Genomic DNA, 19,682 nt, shown 5'->3' with positions numbered 1-19,682 from the left:
TATGGGAAGACTGCTGAATAACGTGGTTGGAGCGGTGTTGCCGTTATAACATAAGCAGGAGCCTAGAGTTTGTGTCAACAGGAATACAAAAGTAGCATCTTTAATGTCTAATTCTGGGACCCAGAAGATATTACAGGGTATCTGTTCTAGGAAAGTGTAAAGACTGGAAACAATGGTATGGATCACAACCACAGCCTCATAGTCCTCAAATTTTAGGCTGTTCTGTGGTACCCATTTGACTTCTTTACTCCCCAGACAGGGGTGTAGCATGCAGAGTTACAGGGGTATAGTAGCCCAGTAGGCCCGAATTGATCAGTGAAAGGCTGTAAGTCTTTCCCTACTTCAGACTTTAAGGGATGTTGGAGCATCCCAGGAAAGTTGTTAGGATCCTTAAGGGCAGCTGTGAAAAGAGTGCCTGTTAGAGACTATCCAAGAATGGAGGTATCCTAGACCTCAGGGGAAACGTCTTATATGCATCTACTTTGTAGAATATATGGAGAACCTTTGAGGCCCTGGACAGCAACAAATCACTCCAGGACAGGAGACATGGTGTTAAAGAAAACAAATGAGCCTCTGGAGCCTTAAGTGGATCTGAAGTTTAAACATGAGGTTCCCCCAAAATTGATGTCCCTGCCTAGAAAGGGAAGGGAGCAGCTAGGTGGGAGCAAAAAAGAATGAGTGAAATGCTGCTTGCTTATCATACAGGTCTAAAAGGTTATCAAGCATGCTTGCCCTTAACACCAGGGAGGAGGACCTAATACCCAAATGTCAAACCTGAGAAGGTGCTCAAGACACAACATTTCACTTTCTTATCAATAATTACTTTTGTCTCTGCCACTTCTAGAACTGCTAAAGGCTCATTCATAGACATAGAGAATACAAAAGTCTGTCTAGCCTTAGGATCTTAGTTTTCTATTGCTGTGATGAGACACCATGACCAAGGCAACTTATAAAAGAAATTGAATTTGCAGCTTGCTTGCAGTTTCAAACAGTGAGTCTGTGACCGTGATGGTAGAGAACATGGCAGCAAATAGGCAGGCATAGCAGCAGAGCAGTAGCTGGAAGGTTGCATCATATCCAAAAGTTGGAGAAAGAGAGAGAGACTGGGCCTGGCTTTAGCTTTTGAAACCTCAAAGCCCAACCCCCAGTGATACTCCTCCTCCAACAAAGTCAGAGCTACCCCAAGGCCACACTTTCCAATCCTTCCTAATAGCCTACCAATGAGGAACCCAACACTCAAATATATAAGCCTGTAGGATTGTTCTTATTCAAAGCACCACAGGGTCTCATCAGTCCTTAGTGAGAGAGGCACCTGTTTCCTTACTGGGAACAAAGTGTAAAAAGAAAAGGAAGGCAATGAGGCAACCCCACAGTGGTGGGGAGAGGTCTGTTTCTAGTAATGAACTATAGAAATGATCCCTGAAAAAATATAGTCTTGAGGTCTGTTTCTAAATAAAGCCAAGAAAGGCTCTCATCAGAGAAAGGAAGAGAGCAAACTTTGCTTACAGGCTAGAATTTTTATTGGAGCTAAAGAAGGAACTGAGGTCACAGTGTGCCAGGTAACAGTCATGCCTGAACTAGGATCTGCAGGAATATTAGTGGTGCTGATTTGAGGAAGTTGATTATGGGGAGTTGAAACTGCTGGCCACAGGAAGGCTGTTCAAGCTGGAATGTAAGCACAGGAAGAAAGGGCATTCAAGCTGGAATGCAGTTTTTATAGTGAGGAAGGACTGGAGTGGTGTGACCTCCAAGTCCTCATCTTGATCTCTTGACTCAGGCTCTATGGCTACAAAGGAAAACTGGGTGGCACTGGCTCTTCCTCTCTTTCCTGCGGAAGGACATCGGTTTGGGATGTGAAGGGCCTGAAGGATGAGGACACCTTTGACTTGTTCTTGACTTGTTGCTCAAGAGGCTGTGACTCTGGAGGTTGCTAGGGAGATGATCATCTGCACAGCCAGGTGTATCCTAACAGAGGTCAAGATATAGATTGTGATGAGTACATCAGCAGAGTGCAGTTGTGGGTTATAAGAAGGTAAGAGTACATGCATCCGTCCAATTGTTCACATAGCACACACGCCTGGAATCCATTAATCCAGATGGTTCCAGTGGTGTATGCCAGGCAGCAGAAATGTTAAAGCAGAACATTTTGGAGGAGCTTCCCTGAGTGTCCACATTTGGTACAAGTGAATGTGCCAGAGGGAGATGGAGTGTCCAAAGACAAGGGATTGGCATGACAGTCTGAAGGGGGCACCTCCAAAGTTAACTTCTGAGGGTATTGGGTTTTAGGAACAGAATTTTAGAGAAATTATGGGTGAGAATCAAACAGCAGGTAGAGGTGGAGTTGGAGAGAGACAGGGGAGGACTAGGGGTTCAAAAAGAAGGACACAGGGAAGTCAGGACAGTGACTTTGAAGGATCAGGCTTTGGTCACTGATTGCTTAAGGGTGGACAGTTCAGTTAGTCTAAGGAGTTCACGAGATTGAGGAGAAAAGTGTGTTGGTGTGGTAGATGGGGGAAGAGTTAACTTGTGCTTGCACAGAGAGGAGTGAAGGCTGCCACCAGGTGTGGAGAAAGGAAATCCAGGGGATGTGAAGGAGGGCTTGGCAGGCCAGGCAAAGGGCCTTTTGGGTTGGCCTCCTAAAGAGATGTTGAGGGGTTGTAGGCAGGTAAGAAATCTCTGGACATTAATTCTAGTGGCCTGATTGCAGAAGTCTTTGCCTCAACCCCAGTGGTCCTGCACACACATTCCGTTTCAGATTTTCTAGGGGCATGGTGCGGTTCCCCTGTTGAGGAAAACCAAACACATATGGAGCAGGAAAGCCATGTCTGCACCAGGGACAGGTAAACATAGTGCCAGCATGAGGAAACATGCAGGAGTTATGGGATTCCCTGAGGTTGATGGGTAGTAAGACAGTTGAGGTCTGTAAGGACCCCTGTGGGAGGGGGAGGGAGAGTAGTGAGAGGAGGGACAGGTTGGGAAGTGGATCAGAGAGCATGCCATCAGCCCTCCTTCTCCTCCAGGACACAGCTGAGGCATATCAGGCTGGGTCTTTTGGTGAGGTGCCAGTGGGACCCCTGAAATAGGGCTCCTGAAATTCAACCTCTGGCTGAGCTGAGGTGTTCTGCCTATGTGATAGGGTGAGGTGTGGAGAGGAGTCTATTGGTGTATACAGAGGTAAGGGGGGGCACATCCTGGCCCTAGACTGATGGGCCATTCAATTCCCCAGGGTGACAAAGCCTTTGTCTGTCTGATGGCCTTGGCAGTGCATGATGGCATCCCCTTTGGACAATATGAATGCTTCAAAGAGGAGAGAGGAAAGCCTCTCATTGATGGTGGCGGTGGCCCTAGGTGTAAGGAAACCCGATTGTCTCCAAATTTAGGGGATGGAGTGAATGATGCCATAGGTTAGGTAGGTATAAATAGAGTCAGGATAGATAGGCTGAGGGCAGGACCCTCGTGAGTGCAATGAGCTCTGCCTGCTGAGGAATGCTCTCAGGAAGGAGGGAGTTTGTCTCCTGCGCTCACTGAGAATGGAAGGAGTTGATATTCCTATGATACCCATCAACAACAGGAACCCAACCATGTGGGGGAGGGTCCTTGAGGGTGATACATACCCTCAATCAACCAGTGCAGGATTCTGGGAAAGGGAGTGGAACTAAGCTGGCCAAAAACCTTAAGGGCTTCTACTCCCTTTTTTGAGTAATCATGAGGTATGTGTGTGTGTCTGTCACGAGAAGGTGTTATCTGTAGCTGGGAGCAGAATGTCTGAGACACTGGAGGGCGGGGCTGTACAGAAGCTGCAGGGTAGAGAAGGATAATGTGACAAGACTGGAGGCAAAAGGAGAAAATGGAGGAGAGGACAGGAAAAAACAAGTTAATGTAAGATAGACTGACTGCTGTGAGGAATAGCAGGAACAGCAGTTGCCTGAAGTTAGAGACATGAGGCGCCAGCTCTGACATATGGCATCAGTTTATTTAGGTAAATAGGCTACAAGCTCAGGGTAATCACAGCAGTTAGACTAGAATGCCTAAGACCTGGTAGCAAGCACTGCAGAGGTAAATGTGGAAAAGCTAGAATAGGTTGGGGAGCCCAAAAGCAGGAAGTAAAGGAAGAGCCAGCTTCAGGATTGTAAAGGATTTATGTATTTCTAGAGTGGGAGCCAAGTGATTTCATGTAGCATAAAAGGGTTTTGAAATAATAGCAATGTTGGATATACAACTGGCAGGAGCTTATGAGCCCTAAAAATGAATGAAAATCCTTCTTAGCATTAGAGAAATGGATTAGGCTAATCTCCTCCTTCCAAGAAGTGGGAATTGTGGAGTATGGGGGTGACTGCCAGGCCCAGTTAGGTGACCTGGGATTGGATCCACTGAGTCTTGTTTCTAGAGACTTCCTAAGGTTGGCTAGGAAATTGAGGGGACTAGGGACTTCAGGAGACAATTAGTCGGGTAGGAAACATAGGAGCAGCTCTGCTATGTATTGAAGAAGGGTGCTGGTGGGGTGACAAGGGGCTTTGGCAGCAGTTGTCCAGAGCACTGAATCCTAAGATTCCCTGGGGGGAGACAGTCAAGTTAAGTTGTTGGATGAAATTTGAGTCAGGATTAGGCAAAAGAGCTATAGGACTTGAGGTGGGAGGCAATAGTGAAGAAAGAACCTCTGAGGTTCAAGACTGTGGAGTGGTGATGGGGGTCGGGGGGGGGGAGAAAGGGGATAGGGTTGAGGACTACTAGGTGGATGGGTTCACAGTTAATAGGAGCCCTTGGGTTTCCAGACTGCATGGATGGGCGTATTTTGGAAGGAGCTCTCTGAAATGGGGCTAACAGGAACCAGGAAATGGAAGATAACAGGGTTGATACCCATAGCCCTGAAAAGGAAAATGGGTATCGGGCTATCAAAATATATTCAGAAGGGTTATTGAGGGAGATGCATGACAATGGTGTTTATTGGATGATACTAGATAACTTTATGTCTCATATAATGGGGTCATCCACGAGTCACAGTGAAGGTCAAGGAATAAATGGGGTTCTCTGTCAGCTGCAGCCTAGCATGAGAGGATAATTTGGCAGGCTCCAAGCTTATGCAATAAGTCCCTCCCTGGTAAACAAAAGGGACAAGAGGGTAAAAACAGGAATGAGCGCCTACAGAAAAGGTGGACAGAAAGAAAAGGTGAACAGGAGAATGTGATATGTGGGATCTTGTGCTGTCCTTTCATGACAACAAAAGGGAGAGAAACTCCTATAGTTGTTCCCTGATAGGCGATTAGAGCAGAAGTAGTCAATTGCACTGCCATCCAAAAGAAAGGACATGATTTTGTCATACACCATCATAATTACCCTGTATTCTGGGGATTTAGATGTTGTGGGGGCAAAGGATCCTGGGTACCTTCATTCCTCAGTTGGCAGCATCAGCACAGAAGAAAACTGCCTAAGAGAAGACTTGTAAGCATTTTAGGTCGAGGATCCCAGTCTGTGGACGTTCCCCTGTCTGGGATAGTCCCTATTCTAGTGCCCCGGTGACTACAAACTAGGCATGGTTTGGTGGGTGGTCTCAGGTTTGGACAAAACTTTGCCCAGTATCCAAAATATCACAACAAAAACGTGGCCCAGCTGGACTAGGAGGGGAATGACAGGTTTTTTTAGAGGTCCCTTGGGCTGGTCTTTGTATGGCCAAGACAAGCATGTGAGATTTAACCTGTAACTTGCAAAACTCTTGGCTTTTTGAAGCTTAAGTTGCATCCACTGTGTTGTTAAAGACATGAAGGTTCAAGTTGAGACAGTCCCTCTGTGGGATCTTTGGACCCTCCTCAAAGCATTGCAGCTTTCTTCTTAGTAGCTGCGGCTGATGGAGAAATAAAAAATGGAAGACTTCTCAGGAAGCTCAGGTTTAAGATTGACAAATTTTAAAAGCCTGGGTTAATTGGACTGAAAAGGGACTGGTTTCTCAAGTGGAGCCTGTGTGACCTCTAAGCATTTAATGGTTTTACCTTATGGGCCCGTTCAGCCATGCCAGCTGAAATACTGAAGACCAATTAGTGTTCTGTCTAGGAACAGCCATGGCTATCTTTAAGTGATCATCAGGCGCCTGACAAAGATGGCTGTCATCATGGGCCTCAGCCATTCCCCAGAAATGTTCCATCTCGTCCAGGGTTAACGGGGAATAAAGGATAATGTAGTCACCCAGTCAGGTCAGGCCAAACAGCTGGGTGGTGTGGAGAAACTGTCTATGGTCATGGTCGGCAGGATCTACAAAAAGGGAAAACAATATGGCTTCTATTCAAGCCAAGAGGGACTTAGAAAAGGAAAGTACTCAAGAGTCTGATGACCTCATTTAGGGGGGGTCCTAGACAGCATGAAATGGGGAGAATCAGAGTGGAAGTCATGTAACAGAGGGGGTGTGAATAAGGTGTGGACTGAGGCAAAGGGCCACGGGGGAGGGGGTGGGGTGGCGGCAGGAGCGAATTTGGAGTGTGTGAAGCGCAAAAGTAGTTGGAAGGCCAAGAAGCTAGGACAGAGGTGGCACACAATGCCTGTTTCCTGAGGGCTGGCTCTCATCAGAAGGAAAGAGAGTCAACTTCCACAGGTGAGGGATTCTATAAGGCTTAGGCTTGGAACGTGGTTACTGGTGGTGGGGCTGGGGATTTTCTTGAATGATCAGAATGCCCTTATATAGGTTAGATGAAATGGTGTTAGTAGGTGAACTAGGATGTGCAAGAATGGGGTATTCAGCTAAAGTCTGCCTTTAGGAAATTGAAACTGTTAGTTGATGAAATGGAACTGCCTTCAAGACAAGATGATCATGAACCTTGTCACTCAATTCATGGACCTTGTCATTCATGCTTCAGAAGGAAGGGAGGTCAACCAAGGCTCTAATGGTACTTCCTACTAGGGAGGGGCGACAGCCCTAGGAATGAAGGCTCTGAAAAAGAGGGCAGCTTTGGGGTGTTCTTGTGGGTTTACTTCCCTAGGAGAAATTAAAGTGATCCTGTGAGCCAAAACTTCTGGAAGAGGGTGGTAAGTAAGGGAGGCAGAGCCCAGGATGATCAGGGTGAAAGGGATCAGCCAAAGGAAGCATCTAGGACAATGAAGATGCCAGCCATGAGCTGGGGTCCTGAAGAAGGGCAGTGGCTCTATCCCTTAATCTTTGTACTCCATCTCTACCAGGGCTGACTTGCTTATAAAGAATTATCCCTGATCATTCAGAAGTACACATATACCCCTATGGGTCTGGGTGGCCTCCAGGAAACCAAGATCCCACATGACAACAGTAGCCAGGGAACTGATCTGGTCTTGGACTGCCAAGAGCTGCTATGCAACATCTTTGAAACTTCCTAATACTTGTTTGGAAAGAAGGGTTACTCACAGGATGGAAAACCTTGTACCCATTTCCATCAGAACCCCCAAGATTACTAAGAGGAAGATCATCTTCACAGCCCAGTGTGTCCTGACAGAGGTCAAGATCTAGATTGGGATTTGTGTGTCAGGAGGGAAGAGTTAGACGTGGGGCAGAGAAAGGTAAGAGTAGATACACTTATCTAATTAACAGGAAGACACATGTAGGCCTGAGAGCTGCAAATCCAGAAGATTCCAGTGGTGTGTGCCAGGCAGTGGAAAGGTCAAAGCAGGATATCTGGAAGAGGTTCCCTGAGTGTCCACATTTGGTGTGAGTGAGTGTGCCAGAGGGAGATGAAGTGTCCAACAGCTAAGGGCTGTTACAGGCCTCATATGGTGGCATAAGAATCTGAAAGGGGCACATGCAAGGTTAAGTTGAAAATATCTGGTTTTAGGAAGAGGATTTCAGGGAAACTATAGGCATTAATTTAATAGCAGGTGGAGATGTATTGGGGAGTAATAAGGAATAGAAAAAAACTAGAGGGTGGGGAAAGTAAGACACAAGGAAGGGATCAGAAAGCCAATCTCTTCCCTGGCAGTTAACAGATCTGGGTTTCAATTTCTGACTGATTAACAGTGAGGGTTCAGATGGTCTAAGGAGTTCTTCAGATTGAACAAGGAGAGGCGTGGTAATGGAGTGAGCCGGGGCAAGCATGGTTAGGGTAAGGTTGCAAAGATCAGGTTGTAAGATGCCAACATTAACAAAATGAAGGATGATGGTCAGGAGTTGCATGGGGGCCAGGTGGGCAGGGCTTGGTAGGCCAGGCAAAGGCCTTTTTATTATTGCCAGTAAAAAGACACCGAGGAGGTTGTAGGCAAGTAAGTGATCTCTGAAAACTAATTATGGTGGCCTATTTGCAGAAATCTCTGCCTCTATTCCAGCCTACCCCATGTGTGTACTCAGATCCAACAGTGTCGTGTCAGGCATGGTGGGGCCCTGCTTCTGAAGCAAGCCAGGCAGTGATAGAAGGCAGGAAAACCTTGTTAGCTAGCTACCTAAGGCAAGTGAAGGCAGACCCAACACAAGGAGGTGAAGGAATCATTAAAGGACTTCAGGAGATTGGTAGTGAAAAAGACAGGCTGGTTTAGGTATCAAGTAATGACCCAGACCCCTGTCTGAGAGGAAGGGAAAAGAAAAAGAACAGGAGCAGGGCTAGGTGATAGACTGGGGAGGATCTAGATCCTCTGGGGTGCAGATGAGGTCCTGTGCAAGTGGAAGAGTATTTAGTAACTAGTGTGTTCAGGTCCCCAGGGTCAAAGAGAACCTGCCTTATGGAGGAGAAGTGGTACCAATGGGGAAAATCTTGAAGTTTGGATGTGCAAAGGGTGGTTAGAATGGACCTGGGCAGGCAAGCCCTTCCATGTGGCCTTTAGAGAATTCACTGAATGGAGAATCAAAACAAGATCTCAAGGTAGGAGAAGCAAGAAGTAGTCTATTGGAGCAGGAATAAGGGCGGGAGCATGGGACTTACTGAACTATGGGAGGGTCTTAAGTATCTAAAATAGAGGTTACTCAATGAAGCGGGAGAGTCTTTTGATGAGTTCAAAGTAAAAGGATGTGTGGACAAAATGCGGTGCCTATACATTACCTCAGAAGGGCCAAGGATGAGAGGGTTTATAAAGAACATCAGGAAGTCTGAGGAAAGAAATCCAATCCTTACATGCCTAGAGGGAGAAGCAGGCTAGGTTGTTTTGAAGGTGCCATTCACTCTCTGTCCTTTCCCAGGGTATGATAAGGAATGTAGAAACTTCTGGAAATGTTGGGGACAGAGCTGGTCCATTGAGTTATTTGATAAACAAATTCAGAGCCATTGTCAAATTGAATGGGGGCCAGTCCCCCAAAGTGAAGAATGATTTCTCTTAGTGCCCCAGAGGCCACAATGGAGGCACATTTGTTAGATGTGGGGAATGCCCTCACCCAACCTTTGAAAGTATCAACTACAAGTACTACCAGGAAGTGTTTGGTGCATCTTATGGGAGGGAGGCATGAGTTGCACCATAAGTAGATAAAGTTGGGAAAGGTGGGGGCCTAATATTAGCTTGTGGAGACACCTTTTGACAGATGTTACATTGTTTACAGAGATGAACGTGTGTGCCAAGGACATTTCAGAGGGGAAAGTGGTTGGAAAAGATGCGTGTGAAAGGCAAGAAGATAAGTAATATAGTCAGGGGAGAAAGATAGTGGGACACATCCTAGCCCTTGGCCTGCTAGCATACCCAGGGTTTAGGTAGCCATTTTTCCAAAGTGGAGTCTTTTGGTAATGGGGCTGCTTCAAGGAGACAGGGGATAAGTTTCCTGTTAATGACAAGGTGCCCTTTGAAGTGAGGAAACACTATTCTCTCCAAGTTTGAGGTTTTGAATGAATGATGTCATAGGTATACTTAGAGTGTAGTTGCTAACTGTGGTATTTCTGCCTAGGCTTAGGATCCCCTAATCAGTACAGTGAAAAGTAGTCTGAGAAAGGAGGGTACTTGCCTCTGCCACCCACTGAGGGAAGCAGTCAAGATCGTCATGGTACTTCTCTAAGATTGCTGTCACAGCTAGCTAGATAAGGGGGTTTCTTGAGAGAACCACCATCAATGAACCTATCTAGACGTTCAAGAATGGGAAGTTGTGCCCAACTTTAAGGGCCTCATCTACTATGCTGGAATAATTGTAAAGTACTGGGGCCACAAGAAAGATTTCATCTGTATTTCTATAGAAAGCAGAGTGGTTAGGGTTGAGTGGATGCCAGGGCTGAAGAGAAACTGCAAGTTAGAGAAGGGTAGTGTGACAAGACTGGGAACAAAAGGAGGAAGTGGAGGATAGTGTAAGAAAGCTAGTCAAGTTGCACAGTGGGCTGAAGGAAAGGAACTTTGAAGGCTCTGGGGATGAGTAAATAGCAGTTTCTAGAACTTTGGGGTACAAGGGGGCTAGCTCTGATATATAGTTCAATTTGTTTAGAGAAATGAGCAGCAGGTCGGAGTGAGTTGGACTGGTTGGACTAGAAGGCCTAAGCCCTGGTTATGAGCACAATAGAGGTAAAGGTACAAAAAGGTCAGGAGGGATTGGAGAGCCCAAGGGCAGGAGCTCCTGAGGGCCTGTTTAAGGGTTATTAAGCCTTTGTGCATGTCTGGAGTGGAGACCAGATGACTATGAGGTCATCTTTGGATGCAGCATAAAAAGGTTGGGAGAAACTAGTAACATTGGAGACCTACAGCTACAGGTCGCCTCGGTGACACAAAACTGAAAGGTCTCTCTGTCTTACGGAAGGTAATTGACTGTACAGCAGGTCTGCTATGTCTCGGAGGAAAAAATTGTGGGAAGAGAGGAGTACTTGGGAGGAGAAAGAGGGAGATTTGGAGAGAAAGAGAGGAGAAAAAAAAGAAGAAAGGCTGACTGCCACTGAAGAACAGTCCCCAAATGGTAGGGGCTGCCTCAGAATCCCTGCAGAGAACTGTCCAGGTAAGTGGCTGGGAGAAACCTGAGTCAGGGACAGTCCAAGTGAAGGCAGAATGGTTTCAAGGTCTGACTGCAGGATAACGGTGAAGAAGGCAAGTTCGAGGCCCAAGATTGAAAAGGGAGTTGATGTCTGGGGGGGAGGAGGGTGGCGGATCTGAGAGAAGATGGTAGAAAGTTGGAGAATATGGGGGTGGATGGGAACTATGAGACAGTTGGCCTGCCAAAGTTCTTGCACAAGGTGGTAGGAACATTGGGTTTTCAAATACTAAGCATGAACATGGTGGTGATGGTGGTGGGTTTGTGGGCTTGGGGATAGTCACAGGGAGGTGAGAAGGGATGGGTTTGAATCCCTGCATGCCAGCAGGGGGAAACTTGGTACTACAGAATGGAGATATATCAAGAATGACGTCTGAGGGAAATAAACACCAATGGGTGGTGCTGGGCAGTTGTCAGGTGGTTTGTGTCCCGTATAACGAGGTTGACTTTTGAGACAAGAACAAGATTGAAGGATGGGAGGGAGTCACCCTTAGGTTCAGCACAGGAGGGGAAGTTGAGAATAATTTGACAGCTAAGAGAGACTTGTGGCAGATTCAAGCTTATGGCGCAAATCCCTCCCTAGTAAAGGAAATGGACAGTGGTGGGAGATGAGAACTGAGTACATGAGAGTTATGCCCTAGAAGGAATGACTGAATGGGGTATGATATGTGGATCCCTGGGCTGGTCTTCCATGCCAGAATCAGGAAAGCCGTGAAGAGGAGGTAGCAAACCAAAGTATTCCCCACTTTGTTACTGTGGCCATTGCTCGGTGAGTCAGCAGGCTCAAGAGCAGCAGGCGGAGGCACCAGGTGGGAGGTGGTTTGGGAGGGGATCAACAGCAGCTCTAAAGGTGGAATCTCCAAGGGAGAGAGAAGGGAGTGGTCTCGCTTAAGAGGAGAATTTCAGTAGGAGAATAGGGTTGGCAGAAGAAAGGCCAATGAGGAGGCAGAGGACTTTAAGGGAGCTTCCCGTCACTTTCTGGTTATAGCCCTAAAGTGATCAAGGTCCCTGAGAATTTGCCAAGTCAAATGTGCCATTCAAACCACAGAGAGACATTGTCCAATTTATGTCGGCACCAGGACATTTACTGGGTCAGATTTCACTCCTTGGTCCCAATTTAGAGAGGTTAGACAAAAGAGTCCTCAAAGGGGCTGTTGAAGGTATTGGGGTGGTTTGGAAGCCCATGGGGCTTCAGGGGTTTCTGAAGACCATGGACCAGTGGCCTTGTCAGGATGTCAGTCAACTGTGGGACATTTCCTAGAGAGGTCAAAAAAGAAAATGGCGGGGTCCTGCTCAAACTAAGGCACCAGCCAAGGGTAATACAGGCAGTAAACTTTAAGCTTCTACCCAGATCTAGCCAATGGTCAGAACAGTCTCCACAGTTGAGTGGAGCGTGGGATATGACTTTCTCACGTACTCTGGTGCCTCACATTTGACCATGTCCCCTGGAGGGGGAGACCTGGTGGCACTCAGAGGAAGGACAGCAGGTTACCAAGAAGAGACTTGATACCCTATGAGCATATACAGGGGGAGGTAATCCCCCTCAGGAACAGTCATAGGGGAGGGGAATAATGGAAAAATGGGAGGGAGGGAAGAATGGGAGGATACAAGGGATGGGATAACCATTGAGATGTAACAAGAATAAATTAATAAAAAAAATAAATCTCAAAAAAAAATTAAAAATTAAAAAAAAAAAGAAAAAGAAAAAAGAAAGAAAATGGCAGTGAGGTCATAAGGTGGCAGGCATTCTTTTTTTTTTTTTTTTTTTTTTTTTTGGTTTTTGAGACAGGGTTTCTCTGTGTAGCCTTGGCCATCCTGGACTCACTTTGTAGACCAGGCTGGCCTCAAACTCACAGCGATCCGCCTGCCTCTGCCTCCCGAGTGCTGGGATTAAAGGTGTGCGCCACCACGCCCAGCTGTGGCAGGCATTCTTGATCTACGATTTTGTTACAAAGGAAAATAAGAATTTTTTTCAAGAGTGAGAATCAAATTTAGACCAGTTTTGGAAACTATAACCCGAGGTTCAGTCAGAGAGAATATAGGGGGTATAAGACCATTGTGTGGGTCTGACACGAGTTGCCATGTTCACCCAGAAGGTATTTCTCGAGGGCAGTGGACTTCCCCTGTAGTCAGAGGTGAGATCTAGTCTCATCATACTGACCAGTCTGAGGAATGTTCTAAGCTGGCGCATCCTCTGAGAACAGAGACCCTTCTGATTTTTAGAGGTGAGAGAGTTTCACTCAAAACCCATACCCAACCATTTAGTCAGGCTAGATTAACCTTCAAAGGAAATCTCACAGACCAGGATTGACCATAAAACAGTTGTGATGGAAAGGAGAGTACTCGTGGTCCTGGAAAACTTAAAAACCCGGTTGGGTACTCCTGGTTTGGAAAGCAGCAGCAAACAATGGGACAGAGAAAAGGAGAGGGGTAAAGGAGGAGTCCTCGCTATGTGGAAATTCATTCTGGACAAGCTGCCAGCCACAAGACATGTTGAAAATAGCTCCTTAGCCTTACAGATTTATAGTGGGCTTCCCGCCTATTCCACTGCCTTCAGTTCCCACCAAAGAATAGCTTTGGCCAGAGTCCTTCAGTCATGAACAAGTAGAAAGCCTTTCCACTAGGGACCAAAAGGAATTTTCTTTATGAGTGACATTAGTTCAGAGTCCTAGCTCAGAAGTCACTGGAGCTCACTGAAAACAGCCCAAACCATAATCACCAGACTGGAGAAAGGCCAAAAGTGGCAAGAATGAGTGCCCTTCCATCCACCATAATGTTGTTTCAGAAACAACAGTGGCAAGCCAAAGGCACTAGGGTAAACATATTTACCAGACCAGAAGAGATAAGGAACTAGTAAAGAAAATACAGTAAACTCTAGCTCCAGGGAGTGACGGACTTGGGCTGCTCTCAACCCTGGCCAGGGAAGCTTTTTTACTGCAGAGGGTTGTGGTTAATGCAGAGATTTCTAAATTCGAAATACTAAGAATGAGCAATTTTGACTGTTCAGCAGTAGATAGAGCCCCTATATCAACACACACACACACACACACACACACACACACACACACACACACACACATGTGCGTGCACGCACACACGCAAGCATGCACACTCACACCAAAAAGAGCTCAGGGAATTATCTTGGAAATACAATCAGAAAGAACATAAGTGCCAGAGGATGAAGAGGAGTGTTTGTGAAGGCTGGCTTCTGGACATTGAACTAGGCAGTTGTGGTTATTGCTATGGCATAAGACCTTCACAAGCTCAAGAGAGTTAAATTCTAGGGGCGGGAGAGACGGTTGAGAGCACTGTCTGCTCTTCCAAAGAACCTGGGTTCATTTCCCAGCACCCACATGGCAGCTCACAGCTGTTACTCCACTTCTAAGGGATTTGACACCCTCACACCAATGCACATAAAATAAAATTAAATGAATTATTTTCAAAAGAGAGAGTTCAAGTCCAGCATGGAGAGGGTGCAGCTTCAATGCTCCACCCCTCCCTGAGGAGTAATGGCAGTTGATAACAATTGACAGAAGGCCACTTCTCTTTGTGGGAGGGCTTCCACCTAGATTGCTCATGCCTCACTGTGTGAATCCACATGTGTGCACACACTGGTAGAATTAATTGGACTTAACACATTATATTTTTTTTAAAAAATAAGAGAGTAGAAGAGGAAATGGAAGATATGTTGGAAGAGTGAGAAGAGCTGGAGGGAGGGATTGGAAAGGATGTATATGACCAACATACCATGTATACATGTGTAAAATTACCAAAAAGGAAAAAGAAGCTGCAGACAGAAACACAGCAAGAAAGTTTTCAGAGAAAGTATCAGACCTTGAAAAGGAATGAGCGTTCTTCTAAAGGAAAGTTATTTAGTCTTATTTCATGCAATTTGTGTGGGTCTGTATCCGAATAGGCTCATAAGCATCTCACTAGTTTGTTAAGTAGTAAATTTCTTAGCATTCATTTTCTTTCTTGAGACTGACCATTTGGGGTAAGGCTCATCAGAAGTTCTACTCTAGTTAAGAAGTTAATAGGTCACCAGGCAGTGATGGCACACACCTTTAATGCCAGCTGCTGGGAGGCAGAGGCAGACAGATCTCTGTGAGTTTGAGAGCAGCCTGGTCTACAGAGTGAGTTCCAGGATAGCCGAGGTTACACAGAGAAACCCTGTCTCATAAAACAAAACAAAAAAAGAGGTGGTATTACTATTGCAGAGGACCCAAGTTTAGTTCCTAGCACCCACGAGACAGCTTACACCCATTTGTAAGTACAATTCCAGTGAATCCTGCACCCTTTTCTGGATTCTGCAGGTACCAGGAAAGTACAGGGTCCACATACACACATGCAGATAAACTCTCATACACATACAATAAAATCATTTTTAAAAGAGACTAAATGTCCATATAAGACATCTCAAGTCACTGAGGTAAAGGTCCAATTGGTCAGAGTCTGATTGTTAAAGTGTGTGGAATTTGTGTTTTTATATTGTTGGGATTTTTGTCCCTGTACTCATGTCTCAAGCATTTTTGAAAATATGTAAGAACAGATTTTAAATAGTTGATGTGTGATGTTTATCATGAACTCAGACAAATTACTGTTCTAGGGCTTTTAAATTCATATATTGTTTGAACTAATAACTAATTATAATAATTTCAAATACTCCAAAGAATAATGACACCTAAGTATCTGCACTGGAGTAACTTTTAGCTGCTATGCAAATGTATGTTTGAGATATTAAGGATATGTGGTATAAGAACTCTGGTGCCCCTTTTCTTACCACGTCCCCTGGATGGGGAGGCCTGGTGGCACTAGAGGAAGGATAGCAAGTTACCAAGAGGAGACTCGATACTCTAAGAGCATATATAGGGGGAGGAGGTCCCCCTTAGTCATAGACATAGGGGAGGGGAGAAGGGGGGAAGTGGGAGGGAGGGAGGAGTAGGAGGATACAAGGGAAGGGCTAACAATCAAGATATAGTATGAATAAATTAATAAAAAAAAGAATATGTGGTATAAAAGTACAGCATTGCATAAGTCCTTCTGTATAGTAAATCATTTCCTAACAACTGTCCTTTATTTTATTTCTGAAGATTCATTTTTATTGTATGTGTATGATTGTTTTGCCTGCATGTATGTCTGTGTACCAGTGTGGAGCCAGAGGAGAGCATCAGATGCCCTGGAACTTGAGCTGTGAGCTACCATGTAGGAACGAGGAATTGAACCCAGGTCCTCTGGGAGATCAGCCAATTCTCTCAACCACTGAGCCATCCCTCTAGGCTTCTGTTTTACTTTTTTTAATTATTTCTTTTATTTTGAAATTATAGTATAATTATAATTCCTCCTTTTTCCCTTTACTTTCTCCAGACTATCTCAGATGCCCTTCCTTGCTCTCTTGCAAATTTATGGCCTCTTTTTTTTTTATCAATTGTTAGTGCGTGTGTGTGTGTGTGTGTGTGTGTGTGTGTGTGTGTGTGTTCTCTTTAATATTATTGGAAGGAAGACCTAATATAACAGTTCCATTCATTTTATTAGGTAATATCACTGCAAGAAATTATTTTGACACAAAGTAAATCTTTAGGCAATATAATCATGTTTAGTGAGAGAATACTGCCAGAAAGGTGATAGTTCATTTTCACTTTCAGTGAACTTGCCAATATTTTTTTATAATATACATTTCACCCCGTGCTCAATGCATCTCTTGATTATATTCTATTATTGAAACAAATTCTCAGTGATGCATCTATAATTTGGCAATAGGCTTTGTAAATACACAGCAATATCCTTTCAAAATGGCTGTTGTTGAATCTCAGTGCTAATTTTCTCTATGCAAAGTTAACTAGATTCTGTAATGGACTTGCTTAAAATTCATTAATAATTCTCTTAGGTCCTGCTGACGTACCTCTCATAGCACCAACTGGTAATTTGCCACCAATATACCTTCCTCCTGGTTACATATCTCAGGTATGCTAATGTGTTTTTTTTGTGTGTGTTTAAAAGTTTATCATTTAACATTTTTTACTGTGTCAGTATACGATAATAGATACTTTACTGTTAATGTTTCTTTAAATATTTCCTCTAACTGTAATTATTTCAAGTGATTGGCTTTAACCAAACCTCCCTTAGATTGTCTCATAAATGATATCTAATTGTTTACTGAATTTAGGACACTTAATACTTAATAATCTTCCATTGCTCTGTAGTGTTTATTTATCTACCTTAACTACCATACAATTCTTACAGTAATGGCTTCTGGTAATGTATAATCTTTAGTCTTTAAAATCACTTAGTATTTTAAACTCAGTAGTATTTCATTCTTAAAGACCTAAGAAAACTTATTTTAAAATTCCTCAAATATTTATTGTTCACTTAAGATGGCAGGCAGATAACACTTATATTGAGATTAATAAAATTCTCAATGGCCTTGGAAATATAGTACTTGGGAAAATGTCTTGTTATTCTTCCTCATAGCCTTTGTCTTCATGGCTTATTTGGTTGTGAATATTGCATAGTGGTGTAGATGCAGAACATGTTAAACACATCAATATGATGTACTTCCATTCTAAACAGAATTACTTGTAAGAAAATATCTAGGGAAATATGAGTGCACAATACTTGCACTCAGCAATTCACTTTAAAGAATTTATCAGACAGACATTTTTACAACTTTGGAGTGATATGTTATTAAAGTGAGTTCCAGGACAGCCAGGGCTACATAGAGAGACCCTGTCTGAAAAACAACAAAAACAAAGGGGGAGGGGCAAATTATACACCTATACATAAAAGTCTTCAAAGGTATATTACTAAATATACTAAATAAAATAGAAAAGTATGGGATGGTAAAATAATGCTATTGTGATATAATAAGAAAAAGGGAAATAAGAAATGTTAGAAGTGCTCATAAGAAATTAACAGTAGTTTCCAATTGGGAAGTATTCAAACAGTAAGGATTAGGAATGATACTTTTATATTATATGTTACACTTTAAGGTTTTGAAATGTGGGGCTGGAGAGATGGCTCAGTGGTTAAGAGCACTGTCTGCTCTTCTGGAGGTCCTGAGTTCAATTCCTACCAACCACATGGTGGCTCACAACCATCTATAATGTGATATGATGCCCTCTTCTGGCCTGCAGGTGTACATGCAGGCAGAGCACTACACATAATAATAAATAAATCTTTAAAAACAAATAAAAAAGGGTTTTGAAATGTGGAAGAAATTACCTCTTCTTTAAAAAGGCAGGCATGGAGGGCACAAACCTTTTAATACCAGTACTCAGGAGGCAGAGGCAAGTGGATCTTAGTGAGTTCAAAGTCAGCATGATCTACATGAGTTCCAAAGACGTCACAGTGAGACACTGTCTCAAAAGAAATCAAGCTATCTGGGTGGGGGGCAGAAAAATGATATTACCCTCTTGATTATTGGCCTCTGACGCTTCTAAAGTCACATCATATGACATAGATCCAAAACAATGATTTCTATGAATTTTAATGTGTACATTTGATTATATCTTCTCTTTTAGGTGGTGGAAGAAAACGGAATTGAAAAAATTATCATCGTGCCTCAGACACTTGACTGTCACGTGCCTCTGGTAGCTCCTGTGCAACAGCCCTGCATAACAACACCATCACTCACGTACTCACAGCCCTCTCAACTTCTGTATCCCCCAACTCAGGTGGAATTTCCAATAGCTTTCATCCAAGACGCTGTTCCACAGCCGCTGCCACCACCTCCACCACTACCGCCACTGCCACTGCTACCACCACCGACATCATTTCTATACCAGGAGCATCTCGGTAGTATATGCTTTTCTTCTATTGAGATTTTATTTTTATTTGTATGAAGTGTTTGTCTGAATGTGTATCTGTATGTCATGTGTGTGCAGTGCCTGTGGAGACCGAAAGAGGGCACCAGATCTCCTGGGACTGGAGTCACAGACTGTTGTGAACTGCAATGTGGGTGCTGGGACTTGAACCCAGATTCTCTGGAAAAGCAGTCACTGCTCTTAACCACTGTGCCATCTCTGCATCCGCAGAATATACTTTTCTTAAGTGCAAAACACTGTCTTTGAGATATAAACAGATGCGACATAGAAGTAGAAACGAGACTGTCTGGGAATTGAGACTATTGTTCAGTCAGTAGAGTACTTGCCTAGCATGCACAAAGCCCTGGGTCTCATCCCAGTACCACATAAAACTAGGCATGGGAGCACTGCCCCTAATGTCAGCATTCTGAATGGGGAAGCAGAAGGGTTCCTCTGCTAGACTTTGAGGCTTGCCTTGGATCTATGTGAGTTTTGTCTCAGGAGGAAGAGGAGGAGGAGGACAACAACAACAGCTATCTCAAAAACTGGAGAAGAGCAGGAAGGGGAGGGGAAAGAAATAGGAGGGTAGGGGGGTAGATATTGGGCAAAGTACATAGTATACTTGTGTGAAAATGTTTTTGTGACACATATCACTACATACAATGAATATGTGCCGATCAAAACAGAAAACATTACAAAAGTGGAAAAAAATATGAAATATTTTCAGTTCATTAAAGGTGAACAGATTTGGTCAGTTATTAAAATGGAAATGAGTAGAACATTTTCATGAATGATTGCATATCACGCATATACGTTAGGGCTGATGAGAGTTGATAGGTAAAATGCTTACAGTGCCTAAAGTTTAGGACCTAGGTAAAATACTCATTAAACTGAACTTTTATAAATATTTGTTTTGATTCTCTATAGCATGTAATTTTTGATACATATTTTCCTGACTGGTCTATAAAATTAAATTAGAAAATCATAAAAATTTAGACTCTCTATACTATCTATTG

The 19,682-nt window shown here is 44.0% G+C and overlaps 1 protein-coding gene across 1 annotated transcript in view; it reads left to right on the top strand.

Annotated features, from left to right (window-relative positions):
- Positions 1-19,682, top strand: part of LOC127184976 (fibronectin type III domain containing protein 3C1-like) — a 52,806-nt gene that overhangs the window by 8,981 nt on the left and 24,143 nt on the right. Inside the window, exons 4-5 of the mRNA XM_051141466.1 lie at positions 16,752-16,828; positions 18,385-18,658. Of these exons, the coding sequence (XP_050997423.1) occupies positions 16,752-16,828; positions 18,385-18,658 (351 nt within the window). The remainder of the gene's footprint in view (positions 1-16,751; positions 16,829-18,384; positions 18,659-19,682) is intronic.

The sequence above is a fragment of the Acomys russatus genome, chromosome X, assembly GCF_903995435.1.
Source record: "Acomys russatus chromosome X, mAcoRus1.1, whole genome shotgun sequence".
Classification (NCBI taxonomy): Eukaryota; Metazoa; Chordata; class Mammalia; order Rodentia; family Muridae; genus Acomys; species Acomys russatus.
Note: the sequence above shows the minus strand (reverse complement) of the source record. Positions and strands in the feature narration are given on the sequence as shown.